Below are 19,185 nucleotides of genomic sequence, written 5' to 3'. Positions count from 1 at the left end.
GCACGGGGCACAGGTGGGGTGTCAGCAGACGCGTGTGGACAGCAAAGAGGATCTACACTCAGAGCCTGTCTTCTGGGGAAGCCAAGCAGTGCCCTCCCGAAGCGGAAGCAGCCTGCCTCACCCTCGCCCCCGGGACGCTGGTGCGTCCCCTGGACCGTATTTGGCCGTCAGAGTCGGTCTCTCACCCCCAGCTCGCGGACGGCCCTGGGGAGCGGGGTCTGTGTGCTGAGCCCACCCATCACCTCCATCGCCGTGGCCACAGCAAGCCCGTTGGGCGGTGATGGAGATGGGGGAGGAGGCTGGCTGAGGTCCACAGAAGGGCCGGCGGTCTGCCTGGTAAGTGAGAGTCTCCCCGGCCGCGGTGGCAGCTCTGCATTCACACACGCCCCAAATGCCTCTACGCTCCGTGCGCCGTGGGGAAGTCTAGCCACACCCCTCTGTCCCAGACCTCCTGCCACCAGTTCTCCAACTGTGCCCCCTCCGAGTCCCTGACCATCTAGCCGAACTGTTAGCAGCTATGATGGGTGTAGACCTGTAACTCCGACCCGTCCTTCCAGGCAAAATCAAACGAAGAGGCACTGTTGGAATTCCTGGCCCAGCGAGAGCACTTCCCCTCACCCCATCCTCAGCGGGGCTGGGGCTCCGGGCCTTCCACCTTCGGGTGATGCCCGTACACGGCTCGTGGGAAAGCCAGGCCCAGCCTTCTCCTTCCTCCATCACCAGGTCATAGGGAAGACGCCATGAAGCCAGAGGCGACATAACAGGGGGTGGGCACAGCAGGCTTTCCAGCCTCTTCTTCACGTGCCCTACTTGTGCCCTCAGAACCTGCTCCGAGCCCGTATTGTATGCACCCCTTCTCTGACGCTGGAATACGACTGTGCACGCCCACCTTCATGGCGTAAAACCGTGTAAGCCCAGCTGCATGGTCTGGTCTGGTCTGGTCTGGTCTCCTTGGTGGGTCAGATGACACCCATTCCTGATGGACAGTTCAGGTCTCATGGTAACTTGGTGGCCCGTGGTCGCACGTTCAGTCTCCACTGAGGCCCAGGAGCAAAGCAGGGTCTGTGTCCCCAAAGGAGAGTTACCCTCAGAGGATGGCGGGGCTTTGCTCCAATCCTAGGGCGCTGGGCTGCGATCTACCTACAGGAGCCGCTGATGGCTCCAAAGAGCGTCCTCGTCTGCCACAGACCCCTCAAGCTCCCTGGATCTGCTAGTTATACGTACAAGGCCCCTGGGGTACCTCCAGCAGCCTGGATCTGCTAGTTATACGTACAAGGCCCCTGGGGTACCTCCAGCAGCCTGGATCTGCTAGTTATACGTACAAGGCCCCTGGGGTACCTCCAGCAGCCTGGATCTGCTGCAGAGGCTTCTCTCGCTCTGAGCAACACTCAACACAGACAGCTTTCCAGGTCATTCGATTAACGGGTCTCATGTCTGCGCGGCCTCCAGAACCCGAAGAGGTCCACGGGGCATCACGCGTCTTCTTAAGCAGTAGGAAGGGCCGGATGTGGACCTCGACACGCCCCAGACACGCCTCAGACCACAGGACCCCTAGAGTGTCACCAAGGTAGCAGGCGCCACGGCCCGTGGTAACACGGTGTCTGAATAATCGCCACTGCCTGCTCACCGGGCCCAACCGGCACGATGTCGTCAAGGCAGCGGACCAGCATGATGTCCTGTGGACGGGAAAGCTGGTCAAGAACACCGGAGCTCACACACTTGACCAGACAGAAGGCAACTGGAAAGAGAAACCTCCCCACTCGCCCAGGGCTCAGGAGACGCTGCCCAGGGCGGACACGTCTGGGTGGCTGGGACAATGTCAGAATCAGGGCGAAGGGCAGAGAGGAAGCCAGAGACTGAATTCAGGGTCTCCTCCCGGCCCTGAGCCCCACCTGAGGAGGGTGACCCAGCCGGCAGGGCCCCAGACGAAGGGCTGCGGTGTGGTGATGTTCTCACTGGCGGCCCAGACGCTCCTCCCTGGCTCGGGGGGCGGGCCGTGTCACCGCCCCCGTGAGGCCTGCGGGGTCTCCTCTGATGGAAGAGAAGGGGGGACCCGTCCCTGGCCTCCCTCTGGGCGGCCGTTAGGAAGCAGGGTGGAGGCTGCCACCTCCTGGCCCAGGGGAAGTAGCCTCGCCGTAGGAGGGGGCCCGCCTCAGCGCCAACGCCCCCTCCCGGATCCCCAGAGGTCACTGGCCAGGTAAACTGAGGTGGCCGGCAGAGAGCAGGCCGGAGCAAGGGAGCAAGTGAAGAGTGAAGGAAGGGTGGGTGGGGGAAGGAGCAGGTGGGCAGGGGGGCAGGTGACATCACTGAGTAAGTGAACGTCTTGGAGACAAGCAGTTAATGGAGTGGAGCTCGGGCAAGCATGGGGCCAAGAGTTCACGACCCAGCGAGTGGACAGCGAGAGCCCCTCGTGCCGTGGCACTGGGGTGGCAGCCAAAGCCATGTTTTTAAATAAAACTCATCTGAGAACAGTTTGGGGTTTACAGAAGAGAGCTGCAAAGATAGTACAGCGAGTTCGCCTATACCACCCCACCCGCAGGGTCCCCTAATACCAACGTCTGACCTGAGTGTGGGACATTTGTCGCAATGATTCAGTTCATGTGGCTCCATTATTATTGACTGAAGCTCATACCTCATTCAAGTTTCTTTAGTCTGTACCTGCTTCACTTTTTCTCTTCTGGGACCCCATCCAGGATGGCACACACATCTGGTCATCACACCTCCTTCGGCTCCTCTGCGCTGTGACGGTTTTGAGGGCCTCGACAAGTGTTAAGGAGGACGGCCGGGTGTCTAGCAGGACGGGCCTCTGCTGGGGTTTGTCTGGTGTTTGTGTCATGATTAGACTAGGGCTGTGGGTTTGGGCAGGGAGACCACAGGGGTGAAGGGCCCGCCCGTCCCATCCCATCAGGGCCCACGCCCTCAACGCGGCTTACCTCTGCGATGCTGTCTGCGCTCACCTGGCTGAGGCGTGCTTGCCAGAAGCGGGAGGGGGACCAGAAGGAGGCTGCTGCGTGCAGCCACATCTGACGGCTGGGAGTGAGGACCCCGTCCCCGGCAGGGGAGGATCCACGCACGGTATTTGGAATTCTTCTGCACGGACGATTTCTCTTCTCCCCCGTGGTTTATTCAGTCCTTCACTTGGACCAGCCTGGATTCGTGGATGTTCGCTTAATATCGTGGGTTGTCATCCAATGTTATTTATTCTGTTCAAACCATCCCAGCTTCGGCCACTGGGAGCTCTGTCACTTGGTTCCCCTGACAAAACAGTTTTCTACTAACCAAGTGATTCTTAAATGAGGGCGGAGAAGAGGGAGGAAAAGGAGGCCACTGGCCGGCAACGAACACTACACGCACACGTGGGTGCACACAAATGCACAGGCACGCACGTCTTCCGTGGACACAGAGACAGGAGGCGGCCTAGACGGCTCACAGCGGGGCCCGGCCCTCAGCACAGGGTCCGTGCGGGGTGGGGGTCTGTCCCCTGGCCCAGCTCCTCCGGACGGAAGCTGCTGCTTCAGGCCCCCTTTGGACAGCTCTGCCCTCACGAGGGGTGGGGGGCCAGCCCAGGTGCCAGAGGGGATGGGCGAGTGACTGAGGGTCAGGCAGCCGGGCAGGGCCAGCGGCTTCCCCTCCAGGTGCCACTTCTTCTCGCAGACAGGCTGTCGAAGTGGGAAGGTGAGGTTCAGCCACGGAAAGGGGTTCCCTGGGGCAAGTGTGGATGGCGCCCGACATAGGCCAGGCTCCCTGCCCAGCCGGTGGGCACGGGCCAAGGGGGCCGCGGTCGGGGGCCGCGGTCAGAAGCCTGGTCTTTTTTATTTTTTTTTGCGGTACGCGGGCCTCTCACTGTCGTGGCCTCTCCCGTCGCGGAGCACAGGCTCCGGACGCGCTGGCTCAGCGGCCACGGCTCACGGGCCCAGCCGCTCCGCGGCACGCGGGATCCTCCCGGACCGGGGCGCGAACCCGCGTCCCCCGCATCGGCAGGCGGACTCTCAACCACCGCGCCACCAGGGAAGCCCAGAAGCGTGGTCTTTAGGGAGTCTGACCCGGGCTCAGTCCCCACCAGGCCAGTCACCAAGGAAGCCTCATTTCCTGCCCACAGAGGGGTCTGGTGCCGCTTTGGGAAAACACAGCGAGGTCACCTGTGCCAGGTGCCTGGCGCAGGGCAGGTGCTCCACGGGGCTAGGTCAGGAAGCCAGGCCCGGCCCTGCTCCAAAAGATTTTCCCCAACGTCAGAGAAAGACGATGCCAGAAGCGAGGCAGGCACAGTGGCCTGTGGCTCATCTCTGCTGGAGGGAGGGTCCAGGGGGCCAGCTCCCCAGCCCACGGCCCTGCCGCCCCTGGATCGCGGACTTTCACTCTCGCTGCGCCCCCTTGGGCCACACCTGGCCTCCACCGGAGTGACCCACAGGTGGTGACATCGGGGACCCCTCCTGCCCCTGCATACCCAGGGCAGGGATTCCTGGGGGCCAGGGGGCACACGGGGGGCACGGGGATAGATGAGGGGTCCTGGCTGGCCCCTGCTCTGCGCAAGGAGAGGAAGGAGGTGGCAGAGCTGGCAGCCAGCACAGAGCCCCATTCTGCCGGCTTCTAGAAGGCCAAGGCATCACCACGCCCACGGCTATCCGGGCACTCATCCTCCCCGGCTGAGGTCCCCCAGTGTCCAGAGGACCCACATTACGAGGCGCTGAAGGGGGGAAACTCCAGCATGAGAGGGGAGCCGTGCACAGGTGGCCAGCCCTGGAGGACCGCAGCAGGGGCCCTAGTGGTTCCAGCTAGCCCAGGCAGGCCCCAACGAGCGCCTTCACCGCGTGTCCCCTCCAGGCCCACGTTGGGCCCAGTGGCCCAGTTAGCACAGCCCCACGTTCATTTGAGTTTGCAGCCGTGCCCCATCCCCGGGTTCACGTGGTTTCGTTTGATTACAGATTCGGGTTTTGACAAAGCCTCGGTGTGGGTACTGGCGAGGGTCCAGCACCCCCCAACCCCCCGCGCCCTCCGGATGGCTCGGCCCTAAATTACTCATTTGTACCGCTGAGGCATCAAAAATCAAGTTGCTTTTTCAAAACTTTTGACGTCACAGAACATTTCAAAAGATCTTTCATAAGACAACGCTTCGATAAGGCCGTCCGAATCAGACCCTCTCTCCCCAAGTCCTCCAAGGACGATGGCCCCACGCAGGACTTAACGGGAGGTCCAGCCTCTACTTGCACGCTCCAGAGACAGGAAGCTCTGTCACCCCCGCCCGTGTGCTCTCTCCCACTTGCCCACCTCCACCCAGGGTCCTCTGCGGCCACGCCAGGAGCAGCTTCGGGAGAGGCCTCGTTTATCTGCAAAGCATCCTGGGGTCTCGGGCCAGGGGCGGGGGCAGCAGGGGGGCAGAAGCTGGCCTCGCCACCCCTCGCCTTCCTGCCTGCCCTTCTTCTGGGGTCCCCAGAGGCTCAGTTCCCGGGGTGCTGGCAAACAGACAGACGGGCGACCAACGCAACCCAGCTTCTGGGAGGGCAGCTGCGGTCTGAGGCCCCCGCCCAGTTGGAAACCACAGTGGGAGGGGAGAGGAAGGAAGAGGAGGGGAGGGGAGCGCAGAGGAGAAGAGAGGAGAGCAGAGGAGACCTCCATGGGGCCTTGGAGTCGAGTCAGGGTGGCCAAATGCCAGACGCTGGTCACCAGCCTCTTTGTCTTGGTAACAGGCAGGCTGGGCAGGGACAGGAGGTGGCGGGGGGGGGTGCGCTGAGCCGCGTTCCTGGACCTCTGGAACTGTGGTCCCCGCCCTGACCACACCAGCCCTGCAGCCCCGGTGGACGTGCACCTGGGGTTCTGGTGGCGGAGTCCTGGCAGCGGAAGTCTGCCCCGTGGGCAGTGCCTGTCCTCCTGCCGGGCGGCACGGGCCCTAGAGCAGGCCTGAGGGCCCTGGGTGGCTGGTGAACCGGGCTCGGAGGGGCTTTCCCTGGGGGAGCGGGGCGGCGGACGGCCTCCTGCTCTGGAAGGTGCTCTCACGGCGGGGGGAGAGGGGCGGGCTGAGAAGGGCTGGGGTGGTCCGTTCCCTGCTCCGCAGATGGAATGATACGAGGTTCCAGGCCCTCGGAGAAGATGGACAGCGGGTGTGCGTGTTGCAGGGGAGGGGGGATGTGAGTGTGAGTGCGTGTGCTGGGGTGTCTTGTGTGAGTGTGTCTGTGTGTCTGTGTGTGCGGGGGGGTGTCTGTGTCGGGGAGTGTCTGGGGCAAAGGTCTCCCTGAGACCACCCCCAGGAACACCCAGGGGCCCCGCAGCCGGTCCTGTCTCCTGTGAGAGCCGGAAGCTGGAGGGAGGCTGGCAGGGGCTGGGTCAGTGCCCAGCCCTGCCCCACACGCTGGGTCTGCCCCACCCCCAGCTGCTGGGCCTCGCTATGGCCACCACGGCAGCGCTCACCTACTTCGGGCCTCACTTTGCTGTCATCGGCCACGCGGCCTCAGAGAGGACCCCCTACGAAGCTTTGCACCTCTGGGGTAAGTGAGGCTCTGGGCGGGGCAGCCACTATGGGGGAGGGGCCTTCAGGAGCAAAGGGGGCTGGGGAGGAGCCCAGGCTGGCGTGAGGTCTCCCGAGGGGAGCCGGGCCGGGGCAGGCAGTGGGGTCCGAGGCAGCAAGGCCCACCCGGGAGTCCCAGCTCCACTGGGCAAAGCCTGGGGTCTGCCCAGGTCTCCCGCCCTGGACCCTGGGGACAGCGTGGGCGTGGCGGGTGGTATCCGGACCCTGTCCTCTGTGTCCAGGAAGGGGTGCTCACCCATGATGAGGCCGTGAGCGTCACAGAGATGGCATCCCGACCCCCTACCCTGCCCCCCGGGGGGCTTGGCCTCCGGAGAGAGCACGGGAGGCCGAGGAGGGCGGCCGTGGGGGAAGCCGAGGCTCGGGGGATTGGGGCCGGTGGTCCTAACCCCAGGCCTCCTGGTGGCCGCAGGCCCCATGTTTTTACCCTGAGCCCAGAACCCCAGACTCCCTAGAGCAGGAAGCCTGGGGCCGGGCCTGGACTGATAAGATTACAGCCACCTGTCAGTAGGGCCTGGGGACAGGGATGTGGGTTCTAAGATAGCCCCGGGGATGGGGGGGACAGGACGGACAGGAAGCAAGGAGGGAGGGGCAGGGCCGGCATGGAGGCGGGTGGGTGGTGGGAGGTACACCCCTGCCTGACCAGACAAGGCCCATTCAGAGCTCCCCAAAGTCCGGCACCCCAAGTTGACTCTCAGGTTGCATTTCAGACCTTGGCTCTGTGCACATGGGACCCCTGCCCTGGGCCCGCTGACACCCTTCTCTCTCCACTCTCAGCCTTCTCCGCAGGAATCATCCTGGCCGGGCTCCTGACCCTGGGGGCTGTGCTGAGTGCTGCAGCCACTGTGAGAGAGGCCGGGGGCCTCATGGCTGGGGTGAGTTCTCTGCGTCCCCAGCTCCCCCAGATGGGATCTGGAAGGACAGAAACCGAGGCTCCAGGGATGTGGGCCAGCCAGGACCCCTCCACCCGGGACAGCCAGGAACCCCTCCACCCGGGACAGCCAGGGCCCCTCCCCCAGGTGCCTATCTCACCCGCATCGTCCACGGAGGCCTTGAAAGGCAGAGCTGACCCTCCCAGGCCTGGGCACTGTTTCAAAGGCCCAGGGAGGGTCTGGTTCTGTGACACTGGAGTCGCTGGGTGCGTCCCAGTCGATCACCTGTAGGTCGGGACTGGGCAGTGGCCCCGAGGCGGCCTGCAGCCGGGCTCCTCCTGAGAGGCACACCCTCCTCTGCCGCTACCAGCGGTGGGGTCTCCCCACGCCTCGAGGTCCCACAAGCCTCTGACCTCGCTCCACAGCAGTGGCCCTTTGTTGCCCCCACACCTGTTCCTCCATGTGGCCCTATCTTGGTCCCCACCGGCCTGCCTGCTCTTCCACCTGCCAGCCCCGTCTCCGCAGGGACCACGGGCCTGCCCGCTCTGGGCTCAAGCCCCTCCTCTCACCTGAACTGGGGCCTCAGCTCCTGGCTGGTGCCCTGTGCTGTCACCTGATGAACACCACCCCCCAGAGCCTTCTCAGGCTCCCCGAGGCGCGTGAGACCAAGTCCAGCCTCCCTGTGCCTCCACGGGTCCCTCTGGCCTCCGGCTGCCCCCAGCCCTCTTCTCCTGCAAACCTACCCCGCCCCTGGGAGTGGTTTGTGGCTGACGACCCCTGGGAGCTCAGGCCGGGGCTACGTTTCCCGGGGTGGCCTCTGAGGCCGGCAGCCCTGGGCTCCCTGAGGGCAGCCTTCTGGGTCCCCAGGGCTGGCGGGGCTCTCGGCCCAGCCTGTGTCAGCAAACGTTGGTTGAATGACTCCTGGGTTGTAAACATCTCCAAGGGCAGGGACAGAGAGTCACCTCCTGGAGCCGGGCCCCGGCCCTGGGTGTGCTTGGGGAGTAGAGGGGCATCGGGCAGCTCGAGCCCTAACCAGGACCCCGCAGGAGGGTGCGCAGGGCAGCGCTGCGTGGGCGCCCTAAGGCCGGGACCCGTGCAGTCTGGCTGGGGGATGCGGGGACGGAAGGAGGCCTCAACGGCCGCCGACCAGGCAGGTGCACCGTCCTCCCAAAGGGGAGCCCTGAGGCGTGGCGCTTGCCAGAGGGGCTCAGGGCTGGAGGTCAAGGCTGCTGGCGGGGCCAGACCCAGGGGTCCTGGAGAGGGGGCGGCCCGGAGAGGCCAGGCCGGGGCTGCAGCATCGGCCACCAGGGGGCGCCATGGTGCTGGGCTCAGAGCCGAGGCGGGAAGATGCCGGAGGCGCCTGTTCCCAAGGCTCCCGGCTCGCCCGCTCTTGGCCCAGCCGGTCACCGGGGCCTTCCCCAGCTCCCCACCGCCCCAGCTCTGCACCCTGATCTGGGGGCAGGGGGCAGGGAGCGCCAGGGTCTCGGTTCCGCGTCCTCCCCGTTACCTGGGTCGGGCCCCACGGCCGCCCGCCTGCTGCACCCCAACCTCCCGCCTGGGCCCCCAGCCTGGATGCGAAGCCCAGCGCGGCCCCGCGGGGTCTGGGAGACCTCACGCCCCTACTGCCCGGCTGAGCCACGGCCGTGCGTGTGCATCCCAGTGGCGTGTTGTGTCTGGCATGTGTCTGGCGCGTCTGGCGTGTGTGAGCCCACGTGGAGGGCCAGGGAGCCGAGATCTTTCCCATCCAGACGCTCCCCCGCCGCTTCCTGCCCCCCCGCAGCCTCCTCCCGCACCAGCCTCACACACAGGAAATGAGAGGCTCGCAGGCTCCGAGCAGGGCTGGCAGCAGCGCCGAGGAAGCCATTTTGATTTACTTATGCGTTTTTGTTTAGAATCGGGAGAAAGAAATCGGTGGGGATTGGGCCCGGCCGCACCCAGCGCCTCAGCCCCGCAGAGGGCCTGGGGAGCCAGGCGGGCCCATCGCCGCCCAGGACCCTCCATGCAGGCAGGCTGGCCGGCGGGTGGGAAGGGAGTGACGCTCCCTCTCCTGAGGAATGAGCCGGTTCCTGGAAAATGCTGGTCCCCTGAGCTGGCTCTGGGCCTCCAGCCTGCTAGGCAGTGCCGAGCAATGGCTTCCAGATGGGGAAGGCGGCCCTCGGCCAGCCCGGGGGGAGCGGGGGCGGGCGGGGAGGAGGAGGAGGAGGCAGCATCTCCGGGCTGTCCTGAGACTGCGGCCTTGCAGACCCCTGGCGGGCAGGAGGGAACGTGGGGTGAAGGCCAGTGGACCACCCGCCCCTGAGAAGAGCCGGAGGTCCCTGTGCGGGCACTGAGTCTGGGCGCTGGCGGGGTGGCCCACTCTTTCCCGGAGCCTGGTGGGCGCCCCCGCCCCACCCCCGTGTGGACTGTCTCTTCAACCCCATCCAGCCCGGGCAGCGTATGTGTCCATCTGCATCTGGGGTGTCCCTCCATTCCATTCCAGGTGCCACCCTGAGTGCGGCCCCTAGGTTGGGAGAGCCTGGCCGCAGCCTGCCCCCGGCCACGGCCAGCCCGGGGTGACTGAGGTGGGGCGGTGACACCAGGCCTCCGGACCCCCGGGGCCCTGTGGTCAGCAGGCTGATTGACTGTCCAGGGCTCCAGAAGGAGCCTCAGCCCGAGACCCGAATCAGAGGGTCACCAGCAGAGTGACAAGTCAGACTACGGGTGGCGGGATGTCCCCAAGGCAGCACGTGGGCCAGGGTTCCTAGTCTGGGATGACCCTCTGAAACGATCCACAAAACACCTTTGGGGGCGTGTGTGCATTGTGGGGGGAGGGGCCGTAAGGTTCATCAGCTTCAGAACCCCCGTGAGAGACAGACGCACCACCAAAGCCCTGGGGCCCAGGGGGTGGCAGGAGGTGGGGACGGGGTCGGCTGGGCCCCGGGGACGGAGCAGGGTGGGAAGAGGGGGTGGGGCTTCTCCACGGGAGTCACCCCGTCTCGGGGTGTCCGCCGGCCCTGAACCCCCGGGAGGCATGTTTCAGAAAACAAAACCAAAGCAGCAGTCCCTCCTCCAAGGGCCCTCCCTGTCCAGGGCGGCCGGCAGCCCCTGAGCCACCCCTCCTGCCCAGACTTAAAAGGGGTTCGTTTCTTCTCCGGGATCCGGATCTCAGGCTCGGGAAGGCCCTGCCTGGCCCTTCCGGGGTCAGTGCCCTGCCCGGGGTCAGTGCCCTTCCCGGCAGCAGCCGCAGAGGGCAGGGGGCTCCCTCATCCCAGGCACTGCCTGCCTGCGTCCCTGGGGCAGGGGCTGTGGCACCGCCATCAAGGCCCTCACGGGAGCCAAAACCAGCAATAGGGGGTCTCCCGAGGAGGGCCAGAAGAAGGGATGGGGACCCGTGTGCCCGCCGCCCAAGGTCTCCCCCTCGGGCAGCGGGGAGCCGCCAGGCCACCACCACGGCGCCCGGACGAACGGCCCCTCCCCTGCCGCAGGCCTTCCTGTGCTTTGCCCTGGTGTTCTGCGCCCTGGCGCAGGTGGCCTTCTGGAGGTGCCACAACCCCACGCAGGTGAGCGGCCCGGCCCGCCCCCAGCCCGCCGGGGAGGGTCCCTCGGGTATGAGAAAGTCAGTTCCGTGCTTCCTCTCACCTGCCGGTCACCAGGGGAGACGGCGTGGGTGTGGAGGGGCCACTGTGAGGACATTCTCTGCCTGGGGGTGGGGTGGGGACGCCGAGCCCAGAGGGCCGGTCCTCTCCTGGGCTGGGGACAGCGGATCCCAGAGAAGGAGGGGAAGCAGGTACGGACCTCGGACACCCGCTTCTCACCAAGGCCGCCCTGGGCCCCGAAGATGGGACCCGGGGGGGTGTGGAGGGAGGCCCCCCAGCTGGCCTGAGGGGTTGATCAGTGGGGGTCGGTTCCAGAAAATGCACTGGGGGCTGCTCTCCTGAAGGGGGTCGGGTCAGGCAGGGAGAGGCCTTGTCCGGGCGTGGGCGCTGCAGGACCGTGGAGAGGATGGCCAGGCCTCATCCACAGGACGACAGCGGCCCTGCAGTCCAGGACTCGAGCTGCCTGGAGGTGGGACTGTTCAGGTGAGCCTACTCCTTCCATTTTCCCTGTGGGCTTCTCCCAGGGACGTGCATGTCGGTGGTGACCGTGGTAATGGTGGGTGTGGGTCCCCATAGCAGGGGGCTCCTTTGTTTCTTCCTTCCCTGTCCTCTGGGTGCCGCTGGTTCAGCGGGGCTCCGGGGCGGCTCAGGGCTGGGAGGCAGGGAGGCCCCAGCTCTGGGATAACGCAGTCACGCGGGGACCCGGCCCCCAGGGAGCAGGGCTCGAAGACTGCAGGCCGCGGGTCTAGGGTGGGCGCTGACCCCAGGGAGCAGGGCAGGACCACAGCTTGGGAGGGAGCGCTCCCAAGGGAGCTGGGGCAGCCTGGCCCTCCAGAAATTCTGTCTGAACTCTGGGTCCTGAGACGGAGCTGAGAGCCTGCCTGGGAAATGGGGCTGGCCAAGTTCATGAGCAGAGCTGACCCCTCCCAGACCAGGGCTGGGGGTCAAGGCCAGACCCCCTCTGGCTGGGCAGAGGGAATGGGTTCCCAAGAGGCTCCGGGAGAGGGGCAGCGACCCCGGACGGGCTCACGTGGAGGGCCCGGGGACTAGTGGGGGCCGGGAGGGTCCACAGTTGGCTGAGGAGGGGACACTGGCGGCCAGTACCAGGCCAGGGCACAGAGCAAGGCTGGCCAACGCCACTGTTCTCCAGCACCCTGTGCTCGTGGCCCCCCGACAGGATCAGACTTCTCTCCCCAGCTGAGCTGTGAGCCCGCAGGGCAGCCCTCGGGGTGCCCTTCCCAAAGGGCCCTCTCGCCCCCGCCACCCTCCGTCAGCATCTGTCCCAGGCCTCAGGCCCCGGCTGCTCCCTGGCTGAGAGGCCACAGCCTGCAGAGGTGCCGGGGAGCAGCCTCCCCCCGTCTGCAGCAATGGACACGACCCAGGCAGCAGAACTCAGGCCCCAGCCTTCACCTGTGAGAGCCCAGCCCCAGGCAAGACCCCAAGGCAGCACCCCAAGAAGCTGCGGGGCCAGCGGGTAGGGCCACAGAGAGGGACGGGAGAGTCCAGCCCCACAGGCCCCCTCCGGCTGGACTCTCTGAGACCCTGATCAATCCTTTCTCCTCTCACTGGGACTCAGTTTCCCCATGTGCTCTGTAAGGACCAGCCCAGGGAAACCAAAGCCAGTCCAGCTGGAGTATACCCGGTTTCTGGGCAAAACCCTGTGCAAACAGGTGACCAGCAATGATTTTTTGCCTGTGTATCAAGAGTCCCAGCGGCCCCGACCCCCTTGTTGCCCAGGTCCCCCCAGATGTTCACGCAAGATGCAGAGATCAGCCAGGTAGGAGGCCGAGCTCGTGCTGTGCACTTTTAGGTGTGTGATTACCCACTCTGGTCTCTTACCTGCAGTGATGGGCCTGGTTTCTCCCCGCTGACCTCTGCCTGCCCCAGTGCTCCTTGGAGTTGATGAGGCCATCACCAGACCTTCCAGGGTGGTGGCCATCCCCTTGGTCTGCAGATGGAGGGACTCAGGCCCACAGGGGTGGGGAGGAGGGCAAGATCAACCTGGCAGAGGCAGGGCAGGAGGGGTCCACCATCCAGGGCTCTTCGCCCTGACTCAATGCCTTTTTACCCTTCCCTGCCCAAGGGTCACCCCAAACTGTTCACCACCACCTTGGCATCATCTGGGGTCACCCAGATGGAATGCCAGATGGAAAAAGGGCATTTCCTCTGGCTCTGGAGGGGTCGGAGCCTGGCACGGCAGCCTCGGCTCTCGGTGACCAGGGAGTGCTGGGCCCGGCTGGCGCTTTGGCCTCACATTTCCCATCCACCGAGAAGCCCGTGCGAGGTCTGGGTCACCGCGTGGGTGGTCCCAGCCAAGACAGCTGCCAGGGTGCCCTGGGCCCCCCGTGCAGCTCTCCTGGGGGGCGGCTGCAGCCCATCCTTTCTGCTCTGACACTGTGTGTTTACAGCTCTGAGCCCAGGATTTGCACTTCTGCAGGGGAGGGGCCATGCAGGGGCCACAGGCCATAATCCGGCTGGGGTCCCCGCTCCGGGAAGGGGAGGGGGCAAAAGCGGATGGCTCCCAGCTGGGCCTCTTCCCTGCCCCAACCCCTGCCGCCGCCCCCGACAGAAATCTGGTGTGCACTCCAGCTGGCCTTCAGGGTCCAGCTCTCGGGGTCCTGCCTGACCCCAGTCGGGGTTGGGGCTTCCTCCGTGTCCGGGCCTGGGTGGGGCAGCTCTGGCTTCAAAGTCTGGGGTCAGCCTCTCACCCGGTGCCCTTGGGATCAGCTAGCCTTCCTGGGCCTCGGTTTCCTCATCTGTAAAAGGAGCATGAGAACCCCGATGAGGGGGCTGCTGAGTGGCGGGAACGAGCCAGTTGGACCCACCTGCACCCCCTGAGCCCAGGGCTGTCCTCCATCACTGGGGCCAGTGCAGAGCTGGGCACTGGCCAGGGCACGGGCCCCGAGCAGCAGGGGCAGGACGAGCCACCCGTCCTGTGCCCCCCAAGCCCGGGAACCTGGGCAGGTGCGTTGGCATCAGGGCCAACGTGGGCCAGACAGAACCCAGCCCTGCTCCCTCCTTCCACGAGCTCCTCCTGGAGGCCCAGGGAGCAGAGAAGCACGAAGGGCCCAGCTGTTTGCTCCAGGGGATCTGTTCACCCCCATTTCTCCCCCCACACCTCCCCTCAGTGACCCCCTCAGGTATCCTGAAACACGGGGTCAAGATGGCCCATCTAGGGCAACCCTACAAGTGGGAAACCTGAGGACAAGGAGAGGACAGGGACTGGCCACGACTTCTGGCGGCCCAGAAGCCAGGCCGCAGACCCTGGGGTGGGGGGCACCCTCCCTGCTTCGCCCGCCACTCACTCCCCCCACTCCGGGGCGCTCACTCCCTCGGGGCCCTGGTAGGCGCCCTGAAGCTGGGAGCGCCCTCAATGCAGGGACTGGGTGGCCGTGCTATGAATACAGAGCATGAGGGCTATTAATTATGTTCCTGCGGGAGCCTGAGAGCCACTCTGCCAGAGCGCCCTGTCCCCAGACGGGCTGCGGGGCAATGAATTGCCTGGCTCCACTTAATAATTCATGCACGGATTAAGTACAGCAGTGCCGGGAGCCCCAGAGAAAGGCTGTCTGTCCTCTAGCTCCCAGGTCTGGGCCCCGCCCCTCGAGGCCACTCCCCTCCCCCATAGTCCAGCGGCCACCAGAACCAGCCCTGGGGCGCAAGGCCCTGGTCTGCAGACCACCTGCAGCTCCCACGGGCCACCCTCTCCGCAGCTATCCCCCCGCTGCCCCCAGCCCCGGCGGGTTTAGCAGACAATGGGGAGGCAGAGGTCAATGGCAGGGTGGGGAGCTGGGCTGGCGGGGACGCCCCAGGCCCCTGGTTTGTATTTAGCAGCCCAGGAACTCCCGTCCTGAGGGGTGTCCCCTGGAGCCGTGGAAGATGGGGCTTAAAGATCGGGGCACCCTGGCAGAGCACCCAGGGATCAGGGCCCACGGGCCTCTGAGACCCCCCAGCCCACCCCCAGTTTTGTCATGGAGAAACACAGCCCCTGAACCCGGTGACGGGGGTGGGGTAGGGGCAGACGGTAGAGCACCACCCAGACACCCAGGCCTTGGGAGAGTCAGCCCGGCCCCCTGATGCCGGGCCCAGGGGTCTTGGGCAGGGGCGTGGCTTTGCCAGATCTGCTTCTTCATCTGAAGGAGAAACTCGCGCCCCACTTCTGGGGTCATGGGGGGGAGACACGCAGCTCAACCACCAGCGGGTTTTTTCCTCCTGCTCGTGTTTCAGTAGCAACACCTCCAGAGGGGACGGGGTCTCCCTGGGCACTAGTGGGCATTGAGGGTGGGGATGGAACCTCGAGGGTGGTCTGAGCTGGCCTCCTTGTCCAGGCCTCCTGCACCACCGACCCCAGGCCAGCTCTGCTAGCCCCCCAGCCCTCACCAGGACCCCCTCCCACGAGGACGCAGTACAGCCTGGCAGGTCTCCACCCCCATGTCACTTGAGGAAACGAAGGCCAAGAGAGGGCCCTTAGCCAGGCCTCCTGCAGTGGTGGCCGGCCTGGCGCCTGGCCCCCAGCCCGGGACGCTGCCCACCTCCCCCTGGGTGGGGAACAAAGCAGCTGGCTGACTCTGGGGGCAAGGCCTCAGCCGGGAGGGTTAATGAGCCCCGGGAGCGACGTTCAGGGTGGAAATCGGTCTGGTTCCTACTGGACAGCACTGGGCGAGACCGCCCCCTGCCCACCTGCCCCCAAGTCCTCCAGGCTGGGAGTGGGGAAGCCGCCCTTCCTTTCTGGAGGGTGGGGGTGAGTGGCCAGAGCAGGGCACCCCTGAGCGCCTGTCAGCCTGTCCCCGCTGTCAGCACAGCATGGGGATGGGAAGGGAAGGGAGGCAGGGCGCAGGGTCTCTGAGGTGGGAAAGGCGGCATCAGAGGGCAAGGGAGCTCAGAGGCCTTGCGCGTGCCAGAGGCCAGCGACCCCAGTGCAGTCACAGAAGCCTTCCTGGAGGAGGCAAGGTTCCAGTTTGTCTCTGACGAAATCACTTGGCGAGGGGAGGGCATTCTGGTCTGGGGGCAGCACGAGCAAAGGCACAGAAGGGGATGCTTGGCTGGGCAGAGGCGGTGAGGTCTGGGTGAGGTGTGAAGGCAGAGCCGGCCGGGCCCCTGTTGCTACCCTCCTTCTCCTTCGTCTGCCCCCAAGGGGCCTCGTCTGCCCCGGGTGCCCTTGGCCAGCTCTGGGGAGCTGCCTGGGCTTTTCAGAACCTACCGATGGTTCTGGGCAAAGACCTGGAGCATCACCGGGGAGCTGAGCTCCTGGCGCGAGGCCACTCCTGGCCGACTCCCCCCAGGGCCCACCGTTGGCCTTCCCTCCCCACTGCCTGTTTCAACAGAAGCAGGGGGACACTTTGGCCAGGGCCTCCTCCCACCTGTAAGACAAGAGCTGGGGGGCGGGTGGCCAAGCTCGGGCCTCTGGTTTATCCTGCAGGACCCCCCAGGGGCAAGAGTGGCGTTAACGGCCATTCTTGGGGGGAGGTCCCCACATTTGAAGTATGGGGACCCCTGTGACCGGCCCCCCAGGGGACCCAGTCTCCGCTTCCGGGGAGCTCTGCCCGGTGGAAGGAGAAGGAGGGGGCCAGCTGGACATCACTCAGCACCCGAGGGCCAGGCCCCGCCTTCGGGGGGCTCTGTCGGAGGAGGGGCTTCACCGGCACAGGGGCCTCCCCGTGATGCTCTCGGTCCAGGTGGAGGACGCCGTGTTGGACGCCTACGATCAGGTGTACGAGCAGGCAGTGACGGGCTCGTCAGGAGTCTGGCGGCAGGAGCTGGCGGCCATCCACGCCGTGGTGAGCATGGTGGGGGAGGCGCCCTCCCTGGGCAGCCTCCCCAGGTGGAGTGTGGTCTGGAAAATGGGCAGAGGCGGCCCCCCCGAGCCAGCCGGCTGGGGGCCAGGTGCTGAGCAGGAGGTCCCAGGACACAGGGCATCAGTGCCCCTTGGGGGCAGGGGGCGGGGACAGAGAGCTCCTGTCCTCTGTCTGCCCCGGAAGGGCCAGCTGCTTCCAGCATTTGCGGGGCCCAGAGCAGAATGCAAGACCCCTTGTCCAAAAGTGATGAAGAATTTCAGGATGGTGACGGCACAGCGTTCGGTGGGGCCCCAGTGACTGCTGGCCAGGCTGCCCGGCACCCGGCACCCGGCACCCCCTGAAGAGTCAGCAGCCTCGCCCTGAGCCCCGGTCCTGGCCTCTGGCGGGGAGGGGGGGGGTGCCCTTCGTGCCTCAGTTTCCCCATCTGTCCGACAGGGATCCTGGGGTTCTCAGAGCGCCTCCCTCTTCTGTCCCTGCAGTTTCAGTGCTGTGGTAAGAGCCCCCCGCTCGGCCTCCCGGAGGGCTCGGAGGCTGACCCGTGTCGGGGGCAGGAGGCCGACAGACAGGTGAGGGGGAAGGGCCTGCAGGGACCCCGGGGGTCTCAGCCCCAGAGCAGGGCCACTCCCACGCCTTGAGCCTGGGGGCTGCGCTGGGCCGGGTGGGGGGGGCTTGACGGACGCGGGCCGGGTCCTCTCCAGGCCCCAATCCCTCCCCCACCCTTTCACACGGTCCCCAGCTTGGGGGCTCCCCAGGGCCAGGTACAGGGTCAGGCACTGGGACCGCCCCCCATCGGAAGCCTCTAGAAGGGTGGGGGGCGGGTGGGCAGCTCTGCCTGCACTGGGCTGGGGGCAGGGGTTCGAGGGCCCCTGAAGGCCAGAAGGGCGTTTCCCAGAGGGTCAGCCTAGGCCAGAGTCTGGCCACGAGGGCTTCAGTGACGGAGAGACAGAGGAAGGGGCGCTCTTCTTCCGGATGACAGCGGCCGCCCCCCTCCCCCCACCCCGCCTCCTCGGCTCCCCTCCCCCGCTGTCCGGGAAGCAAACACCCCTATCTCTGGCAAGAGGCTCCTGGCCACCCTCCAAGAAACGGACAGGAGGATGCGAATGGCTGGAGGCCCAGCCAGGGACGGAGCCAGCACAGCGCCCTGGGCTCTCGCGCTGGGAGGGGCGCGGGCAGAGGAGGGCCCTGCATGCAGGGAAGAGGGGGTCGGAGGCCTGTTCACGCCACCCAGGGAGAGGCCTCAGGTCCCCATCTGCAAAGTGGGAGCAAAGTCTGGTGTCTTGTACCTTCTGGGGTGGTGGGGGCCACGGGGAGACGGTAAAGGCCTCGTGGGTGGGGACACCTGGGGGAGGGGGCGGGAGGGCGGGGACGTTGTCCTGGATGGTGGTCTGACCCCGGGCTGCCTTCCAAGAGGAAGTGGGACCACGCTGGGGGACCAGAGACCCGATCAAGGGAATTCACGGACAGATGCACGGACAGACAGCAGGCCGGCCTCCTTTCCCCCCCCCCCCGGCATCCCAGCCTTCAGAGCCGAACCCCGCACGCCCCACTGCACATCCTTCCCCAGCGTGCGCCCAAATGCCAAGTCCTTCCCCAAACCAAATGCCACCATCAGAGTGGTTCAGAGTTGAGACCGTCACCTCCCGTTGCCTTGGAGACAGAGAGCCTCTGCGGATGCCATGTCCTCCGCCAGGCCGGCCCCCCTTCCCCCCCCCCCCGGCATCCCAGCCTTCAGAGCCGAACCCCGCACGCCCCACTGCACATCCTTCCCCAGCGTGCGCCCAAATGCCAAGTCCTTCCCCAAACCAAATGCCACCATCAGAGTGGTTCAGAGTTGAGACCGTCACCTCCCGTTGCCTTGGAGACAGAGAGCCTCTGCGGATGCCATGTCCTGGCGAGGAAGTTCAGGATGGAGCCAGGACAGCCCGGGGACCCCCACACCCCACCCTGTTAGCCAGTGTCCTCTGTGTCCCACCCTGGATGCGGTTTGGGGGGGCCCAACACAGGCAGCTCAGGGGACACCCAGAGGAAGGCACCCACTGGACCCCTGGGGGCCCCACGGTCCCCGCAGAGGTGGGCTCCACCCTGCTTGTTTTTGCCTGTTTTCAATGCCAGTCCCCAGAGCTCGGGGTGCTTTTCCCCGGGATGTGCCGCACCCCGACTTTCCACCTCCCTGGCGTCCGTCCTAGGTGGGCGCTGCAGCGCCATGCCTTGGTGGGGGCGTCCTGCCCTGGGCTGGGAGGCGCGGTCAGGGGCCCGCGCGCGCTGCCCTCTGCGCAGGACTGCCTGTGGGGCATCAGGAGCTTCCTGAGGGTGCACGGCAGCGTCGTCTCCACCCTGATCGGCCTCGGCCTCGCCGCCATGGTACCCTCTCAGCCCCGCCCCGCCCCGCCCCCACCTGCCTGTGCCCCGCCCCCTCCGACGGGAGG

The 19,185-nt window shown here is 66.1% G+C and overlaps 1 protein-coding gene across 1 annotated transcript in view; it reads left to right on the top strand.

Annotated features, from left to right (window-relative positions):
- Positions 1-5,611: 5,611 nt before the first annotated feature.
- Positions 5,612-19,185, top strand: part of TSPAN32 (tetraspanin 32) — a 21,638-nt gene continuing 8,064 nt past the window's right edge. The window contains exons 1-7 of the mRNA XM_055079832.1: positions 5,612-5,677; positions 6,365-6,479; positions 7,295-7,392; positions 10,854-10,928; positions 16,640-16,741; positions 17,239-17,325; positions 19,037-19,120. Coding sequence (XP_054935807.1) covers positions 5,612-5,677; positions 6,365-6,479; positions 7,295-7,392; positions 10,854-10,928; positions 16,640-16,741; positions 17,239-17,325; positions 19,037-19,120 — 627 coding nt within the window. The remainder of the gene's footprint in view (positions 5,678-6,364; positions 6,480-7,294; positions 7,393-10,853; positions 10,929-16,639; positions 16,742-17,238; positions 17,326-19,036; positions 19,121-19,185) is intronic.

This window comes from Physeter macrocephalus, chromosome 18 (genome assembly GCF_002837175.3).
Source record: "Physeter macrocephalus isolate SW-GA chromosome 18, ASM283717v5, whole genome shotgun sequence".
In the NCBI taxonomy this organism is placed as follows: Eukaryota; Metazoa; Chordata; class Mammalia; order Artiodactyla; family Physeteridae; genus Physeter; species Physeter macrocephalus.
The sequence above is the reverse complement of the archived record's forward strand: the minus strand, read 5'-3'. Positions and strand labels throughout refer to the sequence as shown.